The sequence below is a fragment of the Rattus norvegicus genome, chromosome 5, assembly GCF_036323735.1.
Source record: "Rattus norvegicus strain BN/NHsdMcwi chromosome 5, GRCr8, whole genome shotgun sequence".
NCBI lineage: Eukaryota > Metazoa > Chordata > Mammalia > Rodentia > Muridae > Rattus > Rattus norvegicus.
In genome coordinates, this window is record NC_086023.1 from 95,220,790 (window position 1) to 95,247,298 (window position 26,509).

At 37.7% G+C, this 26,509-nt stretch overlaps 1 protein-coding gene across 45 annotated transcripts in view; it reads right to left on the bottom strand.

Moving 5' to 3' along the window:
- Positions 1–26,509, bottom strand: part of Ptprd (protein tyrosine phosphatase, receptor type, D) — a 2,322,278-nt gene that overhangs the window by 127,569 nt on the left and 2,168,200 nt on the right. For 18 of the 45 annotated variants that reach the window (XM_063288539.1, XM_063288540.1, XM_063288565.1 and 15 more), the window contains 5 exons: positions 24,972–25,089; positions 18,302–18,889; positions 17,768–17,868; positions 16,644–16,903; positions 5,088–5,178 (listed from right to left, as the gene is read on the bottom strand). In XM_063288539.1, coding sequence (XP_063144609.1) covers positions 5,088–5,178; positions 16,644–16,903; positions 17,768–17,868; positions 18,302–18,889; positions 24,972–25,089 — 1,158 coding nt within the window. The remainder of the gene's footprint in view (positions 1–5,087; positions 5,179–16,643; positions 16,904–17,767; positions 17,869–18,301; positions 18,890–24,971; positions 25,090–26,509) is intronic. The other 27 variants (XM_063288566.1, XM_063288559.1, XM_039111440.2 and 24 more) reach the window with 3 other exon arrangements.

Sequence of the window (26,509 nt, forward strand, 5' to 3'; positions counted from 1 at the left end):
CTAAATACTAAAAGATGATACTTTTTTTATAGAAGATGCCACCATTTTATTATGGGATGGTTTATTTGATGAACGTTCTCTAAAGTCTGCAGACATGGAACCGAATGAATCACTGATTTGCCGATTCTAAGAAGTCGTCACTCATTTCCATGTCTGGCTCAGCTTACCTCTTCCATTAACCAGTTTCGAATTTGATTTTTTTAATCCTTGACTTTTCTTTTAACCACTGAGTTAACTTTGCCTTGAATCTAGCTCTGAAGAATAAATATTTAGACAGGTGACATGGTCAGTAGGGTGGGTAAGAATAAATTTCAAAATTATGAAGGAAAGAACATACACACACATGCACACACACACATGCACACACGCATGCACACACACATGCACACACACACTTCTTATATTTCTAAGGAAAAAGAAAAGCTAAAATTAATGTTTAAATAATTTATTGCTTGTCATTGTCTTTCCTTGGAAGAAAATCTCATTAGTGATATGAGAATTGATTTCAATACAGTGCAATGTTATTTTATAGAGTCTAATTGAGAAGTAGCCTCTATTTGTCTTGGGTGACTTTTGAGAAAAATGTTCAATTCTTAGTGGCTTTTTGGAAAGAACTTTTGTTTAAATGTCTGTGAAGAAAGGGGCATGTGTCTGAGGATTAACTGCTGTCTACCTGAGGGCAAACCCGACCTTTATCCTGGTAAACAAAGTTAAAGGACTTTAGTCAGATTGGGCAGCAAAACTATTATACTTGCTTTTTGTGCTGGAAAAGATACAATAAAATGAAACTGGTTAAATTTACTTTGTACAAAGAAATGCTAGTAATAGCTGGAGAAATAGAGGGTTTTTACAGTTGAGCATTCTACCTGTTCTTACAGTAGACTTAGGTTTAACTCCCAGAATCCAAAGAATGGCTTAAAAACCTTTATACATTCAGTTCCACAGGATCTTACACCTCTTTTTGCCCCCGTGGATACCAGTATGAATTTGGTGAAGAGTGACACATGCAAGCAAACACTCATACTCATAAATTAAAATTTTGAAAAGTCAAAGCGAAAACTGCTCACACAATCAAGTCAAGACTCTCAAGGAAATGATTATTGGCCTTCTGTAAACTCAAATGGCTCTGTCTGCAACCAAAGGCAATACAGTGTGTTTTACATCAAGAGTCACAAATGTGCACAGCTGACTCAAACTCTAATAATGTGAAAGATGGGCTTCTGGCTATGTAATAATTTGTTCCTAGGACATGTATCAATAATATTTAATTTATCATGCTCTAAAAATATCTGTGATATTTGATCTTATTGCTACAACTAAAATTATATGAGATTTAAGGCATTTATAGAAGTTCAGAGGTTTAGACATGCTCTGGCAAATGTGGATCAAAATTCTAGTGTTTATGTATCTATGTAGACATCCTGGAGGGCCACTCAATTATGCTTCAACTTCTCAGATGAAAGAACAGAAATTTATCTTTTGCTGTTACATATAAGTTTGCATATAATGATGATGATATCTTTAGTAAGTACTTATTGGGTACCAGACACTTTTCCAGGGATCACAAATTGGTTCCACACAATAACCATGTAAAATAGATCACAATTACATTCGAATCTATGGCAGCAAACTGGGCATGATAGAATGGTTCCCTGTATGAATAGACTTGCTGGGTAACAAAAATTTTAAACCATCCATAGGAGAGATGCATATGATAGATTTTTCCACCTAGTTTTCACATAACCTAATTTTCACACAAATCAAGAAATCCAATGCCACGTTAAATGCTGATCATTTGAATCATTTTTATTCAGCTACCTTGTAGGTAATTTTTGTGTATCTGCTTTCATTAACATAAATGAATATCATCTTTCCTTTTCCTGGATTTTTCAACATGGAAATTATAAAATTCTGATGCCAAATACTTAGTATATCATACTTGAAAGGTGACTAGAAAGGTGATTATCACTGTTCAGTATGTGATAGTCTACATAACCCTGGGGAAAATGCACTACAAATGCTATGAATAGTCTTTTGAAGTTGGTCAGTCAAAAACATTTATCATCAGTTGTTTATGTGACTATATCCCTGCTTCTCCTTCACTGATCAAACCCTACCTTGGTCCTATTCGCATTTCAGATATAGGCAGCTGTCATTGTTCATCAATATCATCCCGAGGAGCACAATATAGCAGGGTTTATTTAGAAAACATAAAGTAAGTACTTTGGGATTAAGTGTTAGAACATTTTGGTGTTCTTTAGGTCCACTGTAGTCATTGGCTAAAGTTAAATGTGGAGTAGGACCCTGTCTCCAAAGAGTATCCTTTAGGATGCTTCTCGTGCTAAACTTTAAATGGCTTAAGTAAGTTTAAATGATAGCAAAGTTAGCCACAATGCTAAAATTATAGCCACATATGACCTCATTACTTTATGACAATGCTTTGAAGAATAGAGCCATGAAAAGCTTTGGCACATTACCTCACTTGCCCTGAAATAAATGCAATGAACATTGGGGAGTCATTCTGCCCAAAATTCATTACAACTATCAAGGCCTGTTCTGCTCAGTTTGACCTTGAAAGCAGGAATTCTAGTCTATGAATTTATCATTCAGATAATAGCCCAGACCCCCCAAAAAGATCTCAGAATATAATTTTGAGAGTAACTCACTTAAAAAGTCTTTTTAAAAATCTTGTATGGGCCTAGATGTGAGGCATACATGTGGATATCTCCCCAGGCCATCATTCTACTTGATGTATTTTCAACAATGTAAATTAATGAATTACAGGCCTTACTGAAAAAGGACTTGGTCAAATACATTTAAGCAAAGCACATTGCTTCATCAAACCTAGCAGTACCAAATCCAAAATAAAATTAGTAAAAGGTTTTGTCATCCATCCCAGGTAAAAAACAAGTCCTATCTGCAGGGGTCAGAAACAGGCTGAGGTAGCAGAAAGGGCTACAGCCAACTCTCATCTGTTCCCCTCCACAACAGTCACAAAATATATTAGATATAATTCCAGAAGTTATATCAAGGGCTTTAGTTCTTTATCAGAAATAATTTTCATTTTCCAGTCAATGCATATCTTATTTCTTCCACCATTAATTCTGCAATGTGGTCTCAATTATATCAGTAAGAAAAGTGGGAAACAACCCATCCTGACCCAAAAGTTGTGAATTAATAAAATGTTCTTTATCAAGCTATTATACAGATTAATGCACCACAACTCAAAGGATGATTAAAATGACCCTTTGTTATGGGAATCAGTAGCACAGACCTGTGGAATTTAATTGCAAGAAAGTTCAATGTCACATAACTCTATATTTTAATCCATTACCATTACTGTGCATTCTGGAGGTTAAAACCTGGCTGTAAAAGAGAATTGCTTTCTATTCCCTCCTATCAAACGGCTTTACATCTAAGAAAGGCACATTATTGAAAGCATTTGATGTCCCTTTTGGCTTGGATCTCACTGCTTTGAAAACTTGTTTTAAATAGGTAGAACTATTTATAGATTCTCCAAGTTATCTTTGCATTTAAAAATCCAATTTCAACAAAAATGTGGAAATGACAATATTATAACTCAGCTATGAACTATAGACTGACATGGGGTTAACTGCTTAGAGAAAAGATCCTGTTTCTCTAACATCATAACTGACAGAAAGCAAACTGACAACTAAGCTGTGTGACCACATTACTGAAATGTGTCATATACTGCAGTCAGGTCATCTAATCACTAGTGACACAAGCAGAGTCCTGACCTTGAACTTGTCTAGCCTTCAGTGCCTGAACGGATTTAACTCACCAAATAGGTAGGTAAGGATGAGGCACACTTGTAAAGATGGTGTACATCTGCCAAGGGATGCAAGCCCAACCCCAAATCCCCCTTTATTGGAACACATCACCTTTGTCCAGTGACATTACAAAAACATCAACAATTCCTTGTAATGTAGTCAGGGAATGAATCATTGCCCTTGGTCCATTTTGTACTAATCTGAAGTAGAAAGAATATACAGAAATAATATGATTATTATGAGCTATGGGCCATGTTGTAAAGGAACCACATAAATTAAAACTGCATGTATCTTGATGTTGGAGGGACTTATAAACTTACAACATTTGTATAAAAAAAGTCTCTGTAGTATTTCAACAGTGACTCCCAGCCTTTGTTGGTGGCTATGACCATGTCTGAAGTCCTGGTAAATGCACTGTATCTGTTTTTTCACAATACTGAAGTATGTAATAGTTACTTTTAAAATGTACAAATGAAGCAAGAGAGATAGCTCAGCAGTTAAGAGCACTTGTTGCTCTGATAGAGGACATAGGCTTCCTTCCCAGCATCACGTGGGGACTAACAGTCATCTGTAAGCCTAGTCCCAGGAGACCCAGTACCCTCTTCTGATCTCCACAGGTTCCATGAACTCACACACAATACATAACCACACACACACACACACACACACACACACACACACACACACACACACACACACAGGAAAAACACCCATACACATAAAACCAGACCATTTTACAAAGAAGCAGCACTCAAATCATGTAGTCCTAAGACTCTGGAGTCTGTTAAACTCGTCAGTGCATGCTGCATTTTATACTACATTCCCTTCTTTCCTCAGAATTTTGCTTTTTTCTCCCCCAGCACTCACATGAACTTTGGTTTCTGAAAAGTAACAAAGCAGAGATTAAGGCAACTAAATGTTTGGGAGTGAGTAGAACTCAATGAAAATGTGATAAAGACCCTGGTGAAATGTAATGTGCTATAAAGAACATTCCCTATAGGAAAGCCCCTTGGCAACTGCCAAACTAAGGCCTCTAGAATTCTATTAAGAGTAGCAACATCCATCACCTTCCACACTTCTGCATCATGGTTACAATGGGTAGGTAGCGAAAGAATAAGGACAACGCAGATAAAACAGATTGTAATCTTTTAATTAAAACAGAAGGATCTTTGTTAGAATTCCTAGAGTAAAGCAAGCCCCCTTTCCTGATTCGCTCAGTTTTCCAGACACACCATAGCTGAGACCTTAATAAAGTGCTAAGAGGCTTCCATAGAAAGACAACAAAGACACAGTTACCTCATCTAACTCCATTTCATCAGGGCTCTCCCAGGGCTTGATGAATTTCCCACGAGACTTCTTCAAAGGCACAATAATAATGTAGTAACCCCTGTTTAAGAATGAAAAAACAATATAGTTACTTCAGAGAAAAAGAAAAATGGTTACAACCTTTAATCTTTTGCAGACCAAACATTAAGACAGAAGAAAAATTATGAATGTAGGGTGACTCATCTATTTTTTATACTAAGAAAAAATAACTACTTGTTTGTTTAATTTAAAAAATATAGAAGATGTCAATGTGCGACCTGGATGACTTCATGGAGTAATTTCACATGGTTGTCTGCTCATTATTAAGTATCCCAAACAGCAGATATTTTTGTTAGCATCCTACCATTAGACACACCCAAGCTATATTTAAATTACCACTTCAGACTGATGTACTAAACATTTTTAATATTAACAAATAAAAAGGTTTTTAATATAGTAAAATGTCTATTGTCTAAGCATCTCTTATTTTGTACAAATACTAGTTATGTTTATTATATTTAAATAAAAACAAAAGAATGTTAAATCACTCATCATCATATAACTATGTGAAGATAAAAGCACATTAAAAAGCTAGGGAAATTCTAAAATTTTAAGTAGTACAGGTATTTGAGGACTATTTCTCCCTAAAGTCCTTCAAAATAGGATTCAGTGAAATAAAATGTCCAGAAGTAAGTTCAAATGTTCCATACACTGAGGATGGTCAACTGAAACATGAGTACTGCATAAAGCTCCATGTTTCAGACGAGGACTTCATTGGTAATGAAGGTGCACGGTAACTTCAATATAGTGCACAGCCCTCTCTTCCTCTGCGTGTGTGAGAACTATGCTCATATCAATGTTCAGAATGAAAACACTGCAAATGTTAACTGATAATATAGCAATGACACTATAATTTTAGGCACTGTATTAAATGCATCATCTAGTTTTGCCTTTTTCCATCACAATCCTTAAAAGATTGGGAAGAGAGGCTGGTCACAGATAAAGTAAGAACAATTAAATAACTGCCCAATTTAAACATTTAAACAGTGAGGGAATCCATTGAAACCTTCATGATGGTTTTTCTTTCTTTCTTTTGTTTTTCATTTATTCTATTCCTGAGAATTTCATAAATTTGGTGTAGAGTCATAGAAAACGCCTTGAATTTCAGTTGTATATTCTGAATAAGGACTATGAGCCTGTTCTCAGGAGAAATGAATATAGAAGCACTAAAGGAGCTTGGCAGCCTGTGCAGCACACGGAATGGAAGAGAAGCCAGTGGATACCAGCAAGGTGTCCGCGTTCTTCCCTAGCATGTTACAGATGCTACACCGTACAGGTAAAGAAGTCATTGAACCCTTCCCTTAATCAAGAATTCAATTCAAACCGGAATCTTTTCTCCATGGTGCTCTGAGCAACTAATCTACAGATGTATAAGAGTCCAGCATCCGGCCATTCATTTTCTTTACCACAAAGAAGCATGATGATCAAGGAGGGTGAGGAGAAGTAAGAGTTGGAGTGTGTAAAGGAGGCCATTTTTTTTTATTTTGTGATCCAGACTAAGCTTCCTCCTATTCACACCCTCCTACCACCTGAACGATTTGCCAAACAAGTCCATCATGTTAAATGAGCATGGAGAGAAATGACAGAGCTGCAACTGAGCGTTCAAAATAACACTGCAGATGCACTTGATAAACACACTTGTCAAGGAGCCTCTCGATTTTCATCCCTGCGCAGTCAGGAGAGCTTCTCTTCCTACGGCAATGACACTGGGGGTTAGCAGAGACTGCCCATTGTTTCCCTGCATGTTCTGGTAGATCAGTCAAGCTGATGACTTCTATTAATTTTTCTTCCTCTTTCATATTCAGTTGTCATTCTTATACATAGAAAAATCCATATTTTTACTTCAGCACTATCCCCCAATTATTCAGTGAACTCTCTGGTGAGATAAGAAAGTAGCAGCTTACCCCAGAGCATTAATTACCAGGATGGTCAGATATCTATCACGTTCTTTGTCTACTGATCTAAGCACTCATCTATGGCAGGCAAGGCAGGCAGAACTGCCTTCACAACAGCCTTGCACCTTTCATGAGATCTGGCAATCTAGAATTCATGTTATCCAAAGCACTTTTTTTTTTTTTATAGTGGATGTGTTCCAGCATTATCAAAAGCCTACCAAGTCCAGCTTCTCACTTTCTTCTAGAAGATGCGAGTGTGTGTATGTGTGTGTGTGAGGGATCAGAGTTTTCTACCTTCAGGACTCTGCCAGTGTCATTGGTGCTTTCCTTTCTATTCTTAGAGAGATGAGGCTCTCATTGCTTTTAGCTGTCAATTTTCCCCCCAAAGCCACAGTTGAAATCCATGCCACTTTCTTTCCCTAAGCCCAGGAGGCTAAATAAAGCACGAGAAATAATATAACAGTGCAGATCATACCATAAATTTATGACCCTCAGATACAGACAGGCTGCTAGGTCTCCATACAGCTTGTCTCTTGAACATAATTTTCTCATGCAGACTCAGAGATTGAACATCTACATCTTCTTTGGAGAAGGGATCCATATCACTTACTGACAGAGAAAACACAATCTGAAAAATTCTCCTCATCTTTCTAGCAAACTATAATCCTACCTGACCATGTAGACAAGCCATAATCTTTCCTTTAAGTACAGAAGATGACTGGAACTATACTTATCATGACACTGGGTTTCCATTTTCCTTCCTCTTAATTTCCTAAGACACACACTAAACACAGTACTGCTGATGCAAGTACATTGATCTCAACATTGTTCTTCCCATTGGAGCCTTCAGATTGCCAATAAACCACACTTGAAGCCACACTTGAAAACTCAAAGCAAAGAGAAGTCCTGGCCAAGTATCCACTAGTTAAAAGACAGGGGTTGGGGGACAGTCTCTCTATATAAACAGCTGTCCCATCTGTGGTTTGAGTAATAATGTCCCCCATAGGCTCAGATATTTAAATACATGGTCCTCAGTTCATGGGGATGTCTGAGGAGGCTCAGCAGGTGTGTGATCATTGGAAAAAGTACGTGCATAAAAGTTGTCTCTTCAAGTTTACAGCCTAACAATTTCTGATGTGTTTTCCTCGTTATGACTTAAGATGTGAGCTCTCAGATGATGTGCCAGCTGCTGTATCTTTACAGTGTCATCATGGACATCATGGAAACTGTCTCAAACACTGCAAACCCAAATAAATCCTTTCTTCTACAAGTTGAATAAACAAACACACCACAACAAACAAAGAAAGCCCAAAATACAAAAAAATTCAAAACCATAGTCCGATCATGTGGTCTCTCCCATCTCTTACTGTTCAAATTCTCTGGTAAGTTTCGTGCTTTCTCTGCTCCATCTGTCTCAGCACTGCACTGATTCATCATTGCCTCAACACAGGGCTGCCTCAGCACTGCACTGCCTCAACCCTGCACTGCATCACCGCTGTCTTTGTACAGTGCTGTATCAACACTGCACGGCCTCAACACTGCACGGCCTCAACACTGCACAGCCTCAGCCCTGTACTGCCTCAGCCCTGTACTGCCTCAGCCCTATACTGTCTCAGTGGTACACTGTATCCATCAGCACTCTAGGGACTTAAAGCATCACATGCCTACATGGTGTTATATTGAAAGAATAATTTTTTTTATCTGTTTAAAACTTCTCTTAGCATATAGGTAAGACATTCCATAAAGAATTCTATGACTTTTTTCATAACTAGCAACATTCTTGACTTACTCCTTTTATGATTTACTATACAAACTTTATCATTGTAGCAGAATTTATTATTGATGTAAAATTCTTAAATCATAGAATTTTAAGACACTCTGTCCCAGAATTTTACTTCCTGCTCATTTTTTTTTGTTAATCCAAGGAGATTCCATTCTCACTCAGAATCTAGAATATTAGCTTTATGCAAATAATGCATAGCTAATTACCTTCACTCCAAACTCTCTTCTGAATATCAAAGGTTCTTCAACTCTATGTGCCAAAGTGTGTTAGCTATCACTGTGGTGACATGAAATAAACACCAAGTCTTTTCTGGTCTCAGGGTGCACCATAGCCATTGCAACCCCAGCAGGAGGTCTGGCCATTATATTGGAAGGCTGTTTTCACTTTCTTCTTTCCCCTTCCTTTCCTGCTTCATTGCCGAGTGCTCTTAACTTCTCAATCCTATCTCCAGAGGAGTCACTTCTCTGGCACTCTACTGCCACTCATCTGGCGTCATTCCATTTTTTTGTCATGCCTGGACAATAGTCCCATAACTTTCCCTCTCCACCACCTACCTTTTTCTAGTCTACTCTCTGAAACTTTCATTTCACAATACAAAATTGATTGTGCCATTTCAACCCCTGATGATATTTCAATGAAGCCTCATTTCTTTTAGGATAAAGACCAAGATATTGTAAGACCTGTCAGAGTCTTGCTTGAATCCCTTTGCCCACACTAAGTTATACCTAGATTGGTTTTCAGTGTTTTGACTTGACCGGGGGGCATTTGGTCAACACATCCTTGATCATTCTGTCCCAACTGCTTAGAAGCACATCAAGTTAATTTTCTTTCCTTAAATATTATTTAACTTATTACTGCACAAGAGAACCATTTTCTGACTTTGGGTAGCACTGTTACATAAATTGACCATTTTGCATCTATAATTTTATACTATTTAAGGAATATTTTTATATTTTGAAGACTATTATTAAGGTAGATGTACATGTGATCTCTTCAAAATTCATGCAGCACTGCCAGTTTATCACTGAATTACTTTCCTACTGAACAGTGGAAATGGTTAGGCTTGGTGGCTCATGGGATTTATGTCTCTTCTAAATTAAGTAGTTAAAAATGTGTGGATTTCCCTATGAGAGTTTACAATTTCCATTCTGATCAAGCTTGTCTTCCTTCCATTAGAAAAATAATGACGAGGGCCACATGGAGTTTATATAGGAAACATAAAGCTTACTATACTTTTCTGGTAAGTTTACTAGTAATCTTTGCTCTAATCTCACATAACATCTTATGAAAGATGAGAGGACCCAGATAAGGGGAGCGGGACAAATAAGGAGATGATATATGTCCTATACATTTATATTGACAAAACCATAACAAGTGAGTATAATTATTTGAAATGGAAAAATATTTAAATCTAAGTTCTATATTGCACTTGCACTTTGCTTGTTTGCCTGAAGCCTGGATTTTGGGCTCAAAATACCTTTGTCGACAGAGACCTCAACTATTATGTTAATAGAATAGTTTAAAATTTTTCTTAATTAATGTATCCATGAAGTCTACAACTAATTTTAAATTGTGATTTTTTTCAGTATAGTTGTATTTAACTTATCTAGTTACAACCTTCAGAATTTAAATTATATCAAACAAAGTTTTAGTAATTTCATTTAATACACTATTATCAAGGGTCCAAGCTCCATATAATTATGTGAGAAGACAAGTTCTGTTCTTTGTTACATAGCCCTACTTCAGATGCAGCCAGTCTTTTAGCATGTATAATTGATCTTGGCATTTTGAAAGTTGTTATTCAACTGGAGGCCAAAATCTTTCTCAAAGTTCAAGGATAAATGTCAATCTTCACATAATTTTTTCCTGTTATGTTTTGTGTGTATTGCTTAAATCAAATTACTTTATCACAGAAAGCCAACAGTAGGTTGAATGATCTTTCCAATTTCTATCTTCAAATTAAGATGTTGAATCTTTTTAGTCGTGTGTAGTATCCTTAGCTTCATTCACTTCACTGATGAAGCAATGAGGTGATAAATAGGAAGGCTTCCCTTATCTTTCCTGTAACTCTGGCAACCTACATAATGTAGTGATTATGGCATTTCCAGCATCCAAGTCCTGGGGCCAGGTGTAAGTGCTGAAACTCTCTTTGTTCTCCCATCTACTTAAGGGGTATTTTTAAAATCCTATTTCTTATCTATTTATTTCATATATATATATGTACATATGTATCTATTATATTATTTGTGTGTATATGTATGTATATGCATATTCTGCCTGTACGTTTGTGTACCAAATGTGTGGTGTGACCAGAGAGAATACACTTTTCCATTTCTGTTCTGACATGCTAAGTCATTATGAAACTAATTTTATACCTGGTACCTGGCAGAAGCTTTATCTATAAGCACAGTCCACGGTCTGCTTTCAGTTTTAATCAATCAGAGTAAAATGCTGCTATATAAAAACCACAGGAGTGCCCTTTGTAATAAATGTGCTTCGTGTTGGAGTAATGGTAGCATTATAGCATTTTCTAATTGGTATTCTGTCTTCACAACTATTACAAACTAAGACTGAAGCATCATAGAACTCATGACGACAGAGCCCGATGCATCCTTGAGGCTGTTTACAAAATAATTCAGCCATTTGCTTGCCTCCACAAGACAATATAAGAACCAAGTATAAGAAAAAGACAGAAATAAGAAGCTGTGTCTTCAATTCATATTTCTTGTTGGATAGACGGCTGTAATTAAGAGTATTTTGGACTCTTCCAGAGGGCCTGAGCTTAGTTCCTAGTACCCACAACCCGTGGCTCACCTGTAATTGAAATTTTAGGGTAGCCTAAGTGCTCTTCTGGCTTATGCAGTCAGAGCATGCTCTACCATATTTTACGTGAATAGGAAACTTTTATTATTATTATTATTTATTATTATTATTATTAATATTATTATTATTTAGCACATGGTAAAGACAGGTTGGAGTGAAGACGTCACAATTTACATGGAAGTGACTGAGAAAGCGGTTTCTGTTAGCAAGCAAATAGCCTTCAGTCATCAAACCCTTTCACTAGCCAGGAGACACTGTCACTCAGCAGGGTTCCACACAGCTTATACTTAAGACGTTAGCACCCACAGGTCAGGTAGAGTTCTACTCGCTTTCTGCATTTTGCTCCTAGAATACTGAACAAAACTTGTCAACTGTAGTAAATGGCACAGGATGATATGGGACCTTCTTGGAATTACTCCTCATGCCAGGTACGGAAATAGAGATGCCAGGCAGAATGGGCATGTTTCCACTATTATTCCTTTAAGGAGCCCTAGAAAATAATTTGTTAACAGAAAAATTAGTACAGATTTATTGTGAATTTTAAATCAGGTTTTGTTTCATTCCCTATAGGTCTGATGTTCTTTCTTCTCCAGCGCTCTTGTAGTTCAATTTTTGTTTTTGGTTTTTTAATATTTTTTCGAGAAGGAAAAAAATGTATTTCTGAGAATCTTTATTTCATTTCTAGAAACCAGTTTTTCCACAGCTGTTTGTTTTCTTTCTGAACCTCATTATTTGTGTGTCCTCCTGTTACCCGAAGTTTTATCACTTTTTCCTGACTCTAAATGCAAGTAGATGTACCCAAAGCACATAAGTCAAAAGTAACACTGAACAGCTACAAAACAAACACAGCGAACCCCTAAAGCACAGAAGACATTCTGGAGCATCTGAACTCACTCAAAAGTTGAAACATGAAACTTAAATTTGCAATCAATAAATAAACTGCCAATTTTCTCTAAAGCCTTCACTAAGACATGTTCTGTATCAGCCAAGAAAAGTCATAAAAACAAAAACAATGCCAGTTTCAGTTTTGTTCAAGGAAATACACAGGTTTTCTTTAATGGATCGAATTTATCGTCCCCATTTTTTGCTGGTTTGTAATCGTCTACAACTTTTAGGCTTTCTTTCACACTGACTCTAACTGTTATCTTCAGCATGATTTTTCTAGACATCTGTATTAGGCTGACATGATTTCTGTTTCCAGAGCCCCCTACTCCATCAGATCCATGTGATCTGTATCTTATGTTAAGATAGGACTTCAACTTGGCACAGTACTAGAAATACACTGTGTACCCAATATCGATTTGCTAGATCCTAACAGAAAACGTAGGATGTGCTGTAAGAGACCTTGTACAAGCTCTTTCCTGGTGTCTCCTATGAGCCCTCTGCACCCACCCAGATAGTACCCTGAGTGGTTTTTGCTTTGCTTTGTTTTGTTTTTTGTTTGTTTGTTTGTTTGCTTGTTGTTGTCTATTTGTTAGTTTTGGAATAAGGTTTTTCTGTATAGTCCTGGCTGTCCTGGAACTATCTCTGTAGCCCTGGCTGGCCTCATACTCAAAGATTTGCCTGCTTCTGCCTCCTGTGTGTTAGGATTAGAGGCATAAGCAATTACCACCCAAGAAAATTTGTGATTCCTAAAGCCTGAGGACAGATGTCACCTTTTCTACAATGACTCTATGAGTTACTAAACATGGCTAGGAGCCCAGCTAATCACAGAACATTTTGACAGACATCATTATTCAACTCTCCCAAGTAGGTCAACTATGGGTTGCTTAAAGAGGTCCAGTGACAGGTCCAAACTGGGTTGCAGCTTAAGGGGAGGTTCCAAGACATGACACTATTACTGAGGTTATGGAGTGCTCACAAAAAGGGACCCATCATGACTGCCCTCCAAAAGACCCGGCAAGCAGCTGAAAGAGTCAGATATGTGCACCCAACCAACAAACAGAAGCTGCTGACACCTCTGGTTGATTTAGGGAAAGCTGGAGGAAGCTGAGGAGGAGGGCGATCCCATAAGAGGACCAGCAGTCTCAATTAACCTGGACCCCCGAGATCTCTCAGATACTGGATCACCAACCAGGCAGCATACTCCAGCTCAGATGAGGCCTCCAGCACATATACAACAGAGGACTCTTGGGTCTGGGTTCAGTCAGAGAAGACGCACCTAATCCTCAAGAGATTGGAGGTCCCAGGAAGTTTAGGGGTCTGGTGGGGTGGGTGAGGTGGGGAGATCCTTGTGAAGATAGGGGAGGGTGTGTGGAGGGGATGGGCAGTATGGGATGTGGAACTGTTTGGGGGGTAATGTGAACCAAGGGAAGAATAAAATCTGGAAAAAAACATTAATAATATATTCTGAAGCTTTTCATTGAATGAACTTCTATCACATTGCCTGCCACACTTTACTTGCTCAGTTTGCCTACTAGAACTAGAGCCTCCATACTTTGATGGATGATAATTATAATAAAAACTGACCAAATTCTGATTATTTAATATGTACCACTTTTTTTGTGAGACAAAGTCTTATCATGTTGTCCTGGTTGGCTTGCGACCCACTATGTAGATGATGTTAGTCTCATACTTTCTGAGATCATCCTGCCTCTGCCTGCCAAGTGCTTACCACTTAGCTTAGCTTTACCACTTTCTATATGGTTCAATTATATTTCAATAAAGCAGTTTCAAAAACATGTATATCGTTAATAATAGAAACTCTGAATGAATTAAAAAGTCAACACAGAACATATAATCTTGCACTCATTTTAAATTTTACTGTGATAAAAAATGTGCTGGCATTGTATTTTCACTTTTAATTTTCAGAAACTGAAAAAGAAGATTAGACAAAATGAAGACCTTATCGGAGTGCATTTTGGAAATTCTATTACTTGTGGGGAAACCTGCCATCGTTTTTATCAAATAAGCGTCAAGTGAAGGACTATGCAGGAAAGATTGATTTGCCCGAGTGTAAAGTGGGTCAAAGTTACTATTTAATCCTGAGTGAATTTCACAAATTATACTTCACTAAAATTTCTTCTTTCATATTTTTACTTTTAATACTTTTTTTTCATTATTTTCATTCAGTTTGGGGGTAAGAGTGCTATCTTGTCCAAAGTTGGGGATTCTCTTGTTTTGTGTGATTAAGACAGGGACTTGTTACTAACCCAGGCTGTCTGCAAATTTCCAATCTTTCTGCCTCAGCCTTTCCAATGCTAATATTACAGGAGTGTCACCAGACCTGGCCAGAACTTACTGTTTAAATGACCCATCCCATATAGTACCTTGGCCACTGTGTCCTTACCCAGGTGCCCCGATATATGAAACCATTCTCGGTTGTCAGAGGATTCTCCCCTTATTCAAACCTTTATTCCTCTTATTGCAACACTGATTCAATGTTCTGCCATTCCTGATAAAATCCAATGCTGCTCTGGTGATTACCAGATTTGTGCCCCAAAAGACTTCATTTAGAATGCACATTCAATGCTGAGTGATTCCATTTTGGTATTGCACATCTTCGGTGAATAGTAACCTTGTTGATTTTGCCTCAGATTTCCTCTTGATATTTCACCACTTCAATGAATAGTAAACCAAATCAGTCTGTTATGTTATCTAAGTTCACAACTCTGAACCATGTATGATACTGTTCCTTCCTCTGAAAGCATGTGCTTTTAAAGCACATGCTGACCCCTGCTGTACTCCCCTCTGCCTCTTGTGTGGACCACTATTTGTCCTATTCTGTAGTTGTATAATTTGTCCAGTGCCAACTGACTATGTGATGACTTCTCCAAAATTTTCTCTCCCACATTAGGGGGCTCTGGTTAGTGTAGCAGTACACGAATTATGCACACACGTCCTTCTGTACAACTTCAAACATTTCACAATGATTTCATCTTGACTTTACCATGTAACACAATAAAGATAAAAATGTATTTTTCATCCCAAACATGTAACAGTTCTATCTAATATGTCTCCAGATGTTCAGTAAATGGCTCCGAGGGTGGAAAGACAAAAGTGAGGCATCACATGATGGCCATCACGCTGGTTTTTGCATCCAGAGCTTTAGTGAGTTTCTGCTGTCTACAGAATGCAGCTGCACCTGCCAAGCACAACAAGCCTCTTGTCTACCCTGTTACCACCCCAACCCTCACCCCTTTTCCCAGCTTGCCCAACTGTTCTGGGTCCGGCCTGACAGGACTACTTGATGCCCTCACTAAAGTGTGCACTGTCCCTCGACATATAACATTCTTATAGTTTGTAAGGTTCCTATTTGACCTTCGAAATGATGTTAGCATGGTCAGTCTTGAGGTTACTGTAACGATAGTCTTCATATCTCCTATTCTGTGCCAGGCTCACTAATGATAGAGCTAACTTCCTTTCATTGCCAAGGTCTACTCCAACACTTGTTCTTCATACTTCACTGATATGCTTTGTTTTTCTATTAGGTATGAAGTCATCTTTAGAAAAACTTCTTAACTTACTGGGTTAATTTTGTATTTTTGGTCTGCTAACTTTTATACTGTGCTATGTGGTGTATTTATTTTTCCTTGAAAATTATTTTGTACCTGAATCGTTCCTATATTTTAGCACCCAAACAAAATCTCACTGTTATACATTATTTTCAGATACTTGAGTTCTTATATCCTCTTTCAGTCTTTTTACAGATCTTAATACTTCCTTCAGTTATAATAAGTATTATTATTTTGCTGTCAATTACCAACTGTATTTCATATACCACAATAAATTGCATTTTAACAACTTGTTCTCTGTCTTTCAAAATAATATGTCTGGAACAGAAAAAGAAAAGCTCAATGTTACAATGATGAGACTGTGTTAACATAAATATGAACACAGAGTGTGCTAAAACCTGGAGAACAAAAGTCTGCGCCTATACAGGAGACTTTTACATGTTATAGTCAGCAATCCATTCTTTTATAACCACAATAACACTGAAATACAGGCTCTATATTTACTTGCCTTTCTATCCTTAAATTAACTTACTTTATGTTTTCATTTGCAGGAACATCAGGCAGTTGCACAGTAATCATGCCATCCAAGTTTGTCTTCCCGATGAAGGCAGGCTTGGTGCGGAGCACATCTGGGGCAGTCTTTGCTGTCACCCTATGCTGCAATCCGCCAGCACTGTTCCCACGATTGGTTAGCACAAAGGAATATGACTTCTCAGGCTTCAGGTTAACAATCAGCTTCTGGGTAGCGCGGCCATCCACTTCTTCCACCATTTTCCCATCATCATAAAGAATCTACAGAAATACAATCAGTCACAAATTGGTTATCAGTCTCTCAACCAATTGTTATTTATTTGCTTTGCCAGCTCAATTCTATTTCTGGGCAGTTCCTAATCCCATAAGTATTTGTAATTCTGGCATCTGCATCAATTCTTGCGATAGTTCTTACTCTGTAAAGGGAAAACATTCCTGAGTCTCTTAAAAAATGCATAACAAAGAAATAATAAAATGAGTTTTCAAGATTTCACCCATTAGTTACATGTGGTCATAATACAAAGTATTCTAGGCTTTCAATATTCATAATTTACTAGGAAGTTTTAAATCCTGTTCTAAATATATTTTTATTTACCAAAAATAGTTTTCTATTCATTTTACAAATGATACTCAGTGGCAAGTCAGTTATATTTTTAAAGTGTGAGGATTTCAGATCAATAAATACAATCTTAAAATCATGCAAAGCACTGTATTGTAAATTAGTTGAAATCAGACAGATCTGTCTCCTTTTCTAATGGAAATAAAAATTATTACTTTGCTGTAAAAAGTTCAAGTTCAATGTACAAGGTACCAAGTCAGTCATGGCACTGTGGTTCTGGGGGTCTACTTACTCTCTAGAATGACAAAAGTCACAGAGTTAAAGTTCCACATGCAACTTGTTCATGAAAGTCACAAATAGCACTAGAAACTATGAGCCCAAATCTACTTTGCTTTGTAATCCTGGAGAGCTAACCCAGGGCCTCATACAAGCTAGGTGAATGCTTTATCATGAAACTATATCCATGACCCATCTGTCCCCATCAACTATTCTGTATATGTTACAAATAATGTGCCATTGTTAGCTGTCCATTATACATCTGCCCATGATTCCTAAAGATTACTTACTTTGAAAGGCATAGCAGAATTATAATTTTCGGGAATTTCCCAAGACAGCAGCACTGAGGTCTTCATAACTGCTTTGACATGAAAATTTTTTGCAAACACTGCTGGAAAAGGAAAAACTATGTATTTAAACTATTCTTAAAGCATATAACTTGTTCTTTACCACCATGGATCGTAGGGCTTAGGACAGATGCTGCCTACATAGAACAAAGACAGAAATGTGATTTGCCTACCTGTTGAGAGAACTCACTTTAATACCCATTCTCATAAAGCACTCTCCTTTCTTTCCAATTCAGTCAACTATCCTCTGTTTATCTTACCTGAGGACACAGAGTTCTGCCAGCCAGCCTTGCAGTGGCATTCTACAACTGAAATCTACAGTTTTCAAAATGGATTAAGTCATACGTACATTACCTGCTTGTAGTGCTGAACCTATTAATATGAATGGGCCGATCAGTTATTTACAGCTTCAAAATACTGATTTCCAAAGATCGATATTCCTTTAAAGGAGGAAGGCCATAAGCAGACAAATCCTACCTTGATCCACAGGCAGTGTCCTGAACTGGACACTGGGACTATATGGCCCGGGCCCTTTGCTCGTGTGAGCACGTACTTTTACATCGTATGTAGTGTCAGATTTTAAGCCAGTGAGTGTCATAGAAGTGTCAGCTGGAACAATAAGGTGCTCCATTGGAAGAAGGGGGACGTTGATATCCCTATACAGGAGGGTATACTTGGTGATAACGCCATTTCTCTCTGCTAGCACAGGTGGTTGCCACGATATCTGAACGGAGGTTGAAGTAGTGCCTTCTGAATGAAGGTTTTGAGGGAATCCAGTGGGTACTTCTTCTGGGACAGAAATTTCTTTCACCATTTCTTCTCCGAAGCCCACTTTGTTTCTGGCTGAGAGTCTAAAGATATATGATGCGCCCTTGTGGATGTCTGTGGCTGTGAAGTGATCTTCTTTCTCAGAGAACTCCAGAGTAGTGAGTGGCTCCATATCTTTTCTGCCAAACTTAAGTCGGTAGCCCTGAAGGGGTCCAAATGTGTCCACAGGGGGGTGCCATTGAATGAGGGCAGTATTCATTTGAGTGTGGTTAATCACGAGCCGGGGTCTCCCTGGAACTAGAGCACATAGAATGGAATGGTAAGAATGACTGCCATTTATGACCATATGTCAGCTAGTGCCAAGTTGGGGAGTCACTCTGCTAGTATTCTCCTTGTTTATAAAGGAAGCAATGCTTATTGTATATACCATTATCAAATAATTGTCTTTTCCTGTCTTTAGTAAAGTAGGCTGACATAGAGTTTGGTAATGAATATAAGCTTTATACATCAATGCTTATTCTTGCCATAGCAAAATGAATCCAAGGAATGATTAACAAACTAGATATAGCTAATGAGAGCAATAACTACAATGAATGGATATGCACAATGCACTAATAATATAAGAAGAATATTGTACATCGTTAGATTTAAACACTCCCTCCTCTCTGCATGTGCTAGGTTGTTACTATGACCTCCATTTTCTGCAATGAAAAAGAGGTCCATGGAACTAAAACCCTCTCCCAGGTTAAGGTGCACAACAAATAAGAAAGCTGTAGGTCAGACCCAGAGAACCATAGCCTACACCCACAACTATGCATCCATTTGTACATTTTTGTAACTTCCCTTTTCTATACACAAGTTACCCTTACGATGTTCTTCATATTATTATTGTGAGTTATTAAATGAAGAGGTACATATAAAAGATTTTCACTAATATTAATCAAAATTATCAATCATCACAGTGATGAACTGTTTGTGACTAGGAGCTACTCTCTTCTGAGGACACACTTCAAGTTAGATTAGATGTATAGAGATGTACACTGTATTCATTCAGATCTTATTACATCTGGTATTGTTAATGGAGAAAGCAACTATTTCTGGAGTGGATAAACGACAACTCTAAGGAAGAGTGGAAAAGGTAGGGGAGCATAAACAACAGTAAGCTCTATCTATAGGCAGAAAAAGGAAACAAATAGGGAGAAGAGAAGGCTCACATTCCTGGAATACAGGAGATTAAAAGGAGCATCATAGGGGTTTTTACCCAAACTGTAAGAAAAGTGTAGACAGATGATGAGGCAATACAAGAATCTTGCAAGATACCTGGTTCACACATTCATTTTATATACCAGTAAGTTGAGGCCCAATTATATATAAGCACTGCTCAAGGGTATGCTCCTTAACCCCTGGAGTAATAGCGTTCATTCACATCTTTAGCAGATTCAGAGTACACGTATGTAACTCACATCTAATATGTGGAAATGATCTAAGTATGCATGTGTTGGGCCAGAGCTCTGACTACTGTAAATTCAGTGGTTCTCAAGGAACTGTACTCTTACATCTTCACATTGAACACGCTCTCAGAGAAATGTACGCTAACATTTTCACTTTCAGAATGCAGACTATTTTAGTTTAAAAAAGAAAGACTTGGGGGTTGGGGATTTAGCTCAGTGGTAGAGCGCTTGCCTAGCAAGCGCAAGGCCCTGGGTTCAGTCCCCAGCTCTGAAAAAAAGAAAAAAGAAAGAAAAAACAGAAAGACTTTATGCTAGACATTGGTAGGACCAGACACATCACTTCATATATATATATATATATATATATATATATATATATATATATATATATGGAGTTTACACATTTTTTTTCATTAAAATGTAAGTCTCAGCTAAGAAAAAGTTCAGGTTATAATGGGTGCCTCAGAGAACACATCTCTTAATAAACAATACCTACTTGAAACTATGATGTGGGAATATAGTTCTTAATCTTACATGCTCCAGGAAGTTTCAGTTCTCTTAAATATATTTTTTAGCATTTTCTAAAATTTTATCCCTCTTGTTTCAATAGGAAAGGTGAAAATAAGTGAAAACACTTTTACATTCTTTTGATGAAGACACATTTAAACTTGCTAGTCATACATGATTTTATTATTAGCCAAGGAATGATTCACTTTAAAATACTGTTAGGACTCAAATTAGCAAATATACAGTGCACCAGAAAATTATAAACAATAATGCTAATTTTGTGAAAACAGACAATTGCTCTCCAGTAGGAGCCAAAGCTTGGGCAGGAATATGCAGACACTTTTTCACTGTTGTAATAGTCTCCGTTTTTCTAGGGTCTAACACTCTTGGACTAGAGACCATGGGATGGAATAATGTACCACAAGCTCTAGCATCACTTCTAACCTACTTTCTTCCACTACTATTCTCAAAGCATTTCATGTTTGCCCAAAATAGTTATTTGTTTGAAAGGTAGAAATGCAACTAAGCATAAGAACTCCGAGGCAGTTATAGCAAACACTACAAATTACCACATGAAGCACTGGCTGAAAAAGTGAATGTTGAAGTCTGAGGAAGAACTCACACTGCCATCTTGGACAAGCTGGCCATATTATGAAGTCTTAATAATGCCTAAGAAAAACAACGTTCAGAGTTTAAAGAAGTTGGGAATGATGGCTTCAAAGGATTGCTGTATTTTACTGAGAGTATGATAGGAATAAAAAGTAAAGGAAAAATAGTATCACTCCATATATGGTAAAAATTATTTTCCAAAAGTTCATATGATGATAATAGCACTGCTTCATTTGGGACACCAAGAAGCATTATTAATAGGAAATATTAACAATTTGTTTGCACTGCACAACACCTTTTACCAAGTCATACAGGGATCAGAACAGAATGAAAGTTCATAGGGTAATAATGTTTATAAATTTATGCCCAGCTACTGAAAAAGATAAAGAGGTGGACCAGATGGTACTCTATGTAGATTCTGGGTGACATTCATAGGTGACAGTGGGGACCACATATGAAGGCCAGTATCAGAGTAGGTCTTCTACTTTGTATAGCACCGATGCTTGAGAGCTTTCACAGTGTTAGAAGAGTCTCACATTCTCAGAGGAGGGCTGAGGTGAGGGCTAACAGCATCTTAGTAAACAGCAGAGAAGGAGGCCAAGCTGCACAGTCAACAGGCTAACACTGTCTCTCTTTGCACCTTTGTGTCGTGTCAATCCATGCCTTCTCTCGGACCTTAAGGACATGCCAGTGACCTCTGTGGCATGTTAGGGCCTCCTCTTGCACTTTCCATTCTTTTCCCTTATTAGACTTTTCACTCTAAAATCTTTTAGGATGGCACAATGATTAGTACATGTGGTTAGCTCAAAATTCTTTATAAGATCAATCTCTTTGAAGCCCAGTTTCAAATGTTTCAAACACAGCCTCCATTTAAATACTGGCGAGTAGCGGTGAGCATAGCTGGCTGCCCTTAGCCTATTATTTCCAAGTTCTCCAATCACTGTCATTTGATCACCTTTACACACAGCTGGTCCTCAGAGTACTGAAATCCACGCAACAATACATGAGGACTGTCAAAGCAATGAACCTGTAAATTTTTATTTTATTTAAAATTACATTTATATGCAATTATCTGTGTAGGAGGATGTGCACATGAGTGCAGGTGCCCACAGTGGCTAGACAAGGGGTAGGATGCTGTGGGGCTGGAGTTACAGGGGGTTGTGGACTCTGAAAGAGCGAGGTTTCTCCAGCCCATAAAGTAATAAAGTTTTTGGTTGTCTTAAATCTCAAAGCCTTAGGCAGTATGGCAGTTAAGATACTGAAAAGTGAGAATATTAACAAAGAAGCTAGACACATCTTTATCATTCAAACATAGAAAAGCTGGCTCCTTCATATCCCTATCTTATGGTAAGAGTTCTTGTGTTATATTTAAGTCTTACATAGATTGCTTAAGTTAGGGACACTGCTTGTTTTTGAAGGACTGATTGCTTATTGATTCTAGAAATGATGTACAGTAAATAAACGTATAGACAAGGTTTTTTACCATTAATATAAAATTTCAAGGGGATCCCCAGATTATTCACAGAAGCTACAGCTATATATCTTTACAACTGTTATTAGATGCTCATCACAGACTCAGAAAGAGAAGAAGTATTTTTCGATTATATTCAAAATGAATTAATATATTCACGAATTACAGAGAAATGAACCAGGGTGAAGGGATGCTTTTTTATTACAATGTAGGCAAGCAACCTAGGAGCATTAGATGGTCTCTGTAAGGAAAACAAATATGACTCAAGCATCTGCATTGTATTTTCATTTCATTAACCAAGCCTCTCTCAGTTAAGAAAGATTAGAAATTGTGAGAGAAAATATCAACATAATAGAACATCATGAACAAGACCCATCATTCTAAAAATTTTGTGCGGTGATAAAAAGTGTTTTTACAAAAAAAAAAAGGAGTCATTCCTTTTGTAAGGATTTGGGCTGCTCTTCTATACACACTCTGCTTTTATGTCTCGTTCCTAAGTCTCATCTCACGAGCAGTAAGAATCTGATAGTTCACATAAGGCATTAGCGATACAAAAGTATGTCGGTACAAGTAAAACAAACCTATTTTGTTCAACTTGGGATTCCATACCAGGCATTTGATCACCAATCTATGTTCAATGCTGATTGCTTCTTTAATCACAGTCATATGTCATGCTACCACACCCTCACTGAATGTCTGCTTTCTAGTATGGCATAACAGGGTGATACGATGGTATTTTTAAAATCAGAGAGAGAGAGAGAGGGGGGGGGGGGGGAGGTATGGAAAGAAAACGGAAGAATAAAAAAACCAAACATCTTCATCCTGACAGTTCTGCCATCTGTATTCCTGCCACTTGAGGCAAACCCAGGTGGCAGGACGCAAGTGAGGCAAATCGTGTGACATTTAGACAAATTTGGCAGTGAGGTGGCACCCAGGAGGGTGCTCAACATCCCAGCTGTTCTCTGCTTTCTGTCTTTACAAAGAGAGGGATTCCTACAAAGTTGTGCAAGAAGCAACTGAGGAGGAGTAAGTCAAAATCACAGCAGAAACATTCCATGAGAAATTGTGCTGGGACAGGATTGGAGGAGACGCCCTCTGTAATTATCCCTTAATTTATCAGTTTATGATGCCAGTTCTTCCTGCTGGCTTTCTCTAATATGACCAAGCAAAACAAGTCTAACAGGCACCAAAGAAGCTACCCATGTTTCTAGGATTAATCTGAAATTATTTAGCCTTTTGATATTCTTTATACTATTTTTTGTTTTCCATCATTTGTGTAACTACCTTCTTTTAAAGCCTCACAGAAAAGGATACAGGGAAGTGAGAAAATATAAAGCTGTAAGCCATAATCCCTATCAAGTGGCAACTGCCCTAGAGACTTGCGACGGTCAATGTTAACTGCTAACTGGACAGAATCTAGAATCACATGGAAGGTGGACCTCTGGGTGATGATCTTGATCAGGAAAAAAAGCACAGCCTAAATGCAGGCAGCAACACTGCCTGGACTTGAGTCCCAGGCTGAGTAAGAGGAGGAAGTTGTACACAAGCATTTAGTGCTCTGTTTACTGACTGGGGACGCAATACGATCAGCTGTTTCCAATCCCGCTGCCTTGACCTCGCTGAAATGACAGAGTGTGGTCTGAAGTTTATGCCAAAACCAGTCCTTTCCTTCTATAATTACATTTGTCACTCTTTCATTACAGCAACAGAAAAAGAAACAAAGTCAGAGTCCTTGTGGGGATGGTGCAGAATCACCATGTGACTTCTCCGCTTAGATGCCTCTTCCCTTGACCCTCAGGAGTCTAGCTCCTATAATGTTCAGTTTAATAACCTGCTCTGCCAGGAACAATGGCATCGGCAAGGCAGGAAGGGTTAGTGATTAAGAAGATCCCATCTCAAAGGAAACAAAGAAATAATACAAAACAAACAAATAAACAAACAAAACCCCCTTATATCAAGAAAAAGAGCCTCCCTCTAAATCATCTTCCTATGTTTTAAAGGCTCCCCAGAGTCCATATGCCTACATCCTTTTTTTAATCTTTGCACATTGAAGATCAGAAAATAAAATTAATGAAAAGAAATTCTTTTTTTGGTGTTACTATGTACCTAGTACTGTAAGTGGTAGTGGACATATAGTAGATGCTCAAAAATAACTCATTGAATAAATACTTGGATTATTTAGGCAGTATAAATTTCAATCTTTTCCCCTCTTAGCTTCATGGTTGAGTACAGTCTCTTTTCCCTCAGTGTATCATAATGAAAAAACAAACATAGATTACATTCATACTACTTGAACGTCTGACATAGGGCTGAAGGTATAAATGTGCATAGAAGACATTACCTGCCCCAGTGGTGGACACTAGCTTGGGCTTGCTTCGAGCACCATCTCCCTTGGTGGTGTAAGCTGTGACGGTGAGGGAGTATGAAGTTTCAGGCTGTAGCCCAGAGATGATCATGTCCTGAAATGACACAAGCCAAAAACAATGATTAAAAGCATGCCAGAGAAAACCTGGAGAAAAATAAGGTGGCGGATGTTCATTCCGTGCGCGCCTGGACATGCCCTGAAGCCATGCTAAGCACTCAATTCCATGCCTTCAGCTCATGCTTCGGACAGAGATGGGTCTTGATGTTAATAGTGAAGTTGTGTATTCGAGCATCCTCAGAAGCAGCTTTCAGAAGTAACAGTTAAGAGTGAAATCTGGAACCAGACTTCCTTGACATACTTGAATTTAAACTTCCTTAAATGTTTAATATAAAAAATTAATAATTTGGTAATCTAGGGGTGCTTATCCACTTACATTCATATTTCCCAACATAAAGTTAGAATATTAGAATCCCAAATTGGTGAAAGATAAGTAAGTTTTATCAGGAAAAATCTTGCATCTGCCTCTGGTATATCACAGCCATCTGATACCCTAGCTGTTATTTTGTAGCAGCATTTTCCCAAAGTGGTGGCCTGAAATGTAGCTAGACTGGTGACAGGGCAGATATCAGCACCGTATTTCTGCCCCCAGGAAGTTGCTACTAAATAAATGGTTGACCTGTTGAATGTAGATATCCCCTGGGGCCGAAAAGCATTTTGAAGACATCAGAAAATGACAACTGGTTAATTATATAGCCTGACAAGAAAAGCTGTCAAACAACGAAGAGAATATTTTGGATATTTAGTGAGCAGCTCATGCAATTAAGAATGAGACTTGAGTTTATGAGATCAGTAATGTGCACTTAATTAATTATTTCTGATAATTTGGAAAACTATCTGAAAATTCTTAGTTTTCTTTCAATAAGGGTTCAGAACTATTATAGCTTTAAGACTGCCATTTAACTGTTTCTCTAAATTGGACGTTGCATAATTCTTCAGCTGGAGCTCTGGCTAGCAAGTTGTTTTGATGTTTGTGCTTGTTTGTTTGTTTGTCTTATTTGTTTTTAGATCCATACACATTCCATACAGACAAAACATATACAGAGCAATTAACAAACTACTTCACTCTTTTGCATAGCTATATTTTCAAGTTGATTATGAATCCATTTAAGAAAGTATTCAATATCATTATCTTCCCAAGTTAAAGGCAACATGAGTGAGTGAGGAGTAAGTGGACAAGGCCTTAAGAAATACAGTAGGAATTTTCCTAGCAAAGCAATTTACAGGTACCATGGAACATAACTGCTGAGGCTGATGCCAAATATGACAGCTTTGACAAGCTACTTTCTCAAAAAAGAAAGAATATCATCATTGTGGAAATTGAAACATTTCAAATATCATCCTGTTGAGTGCTTGAAGACTTTATTCAGGCACATAGATGGACATTTTCAGAAAAATATATTTTATCTTCAGGACCTTGAAAGCTTTCACAGAGGACACCCAGACCTGGTAAGCCG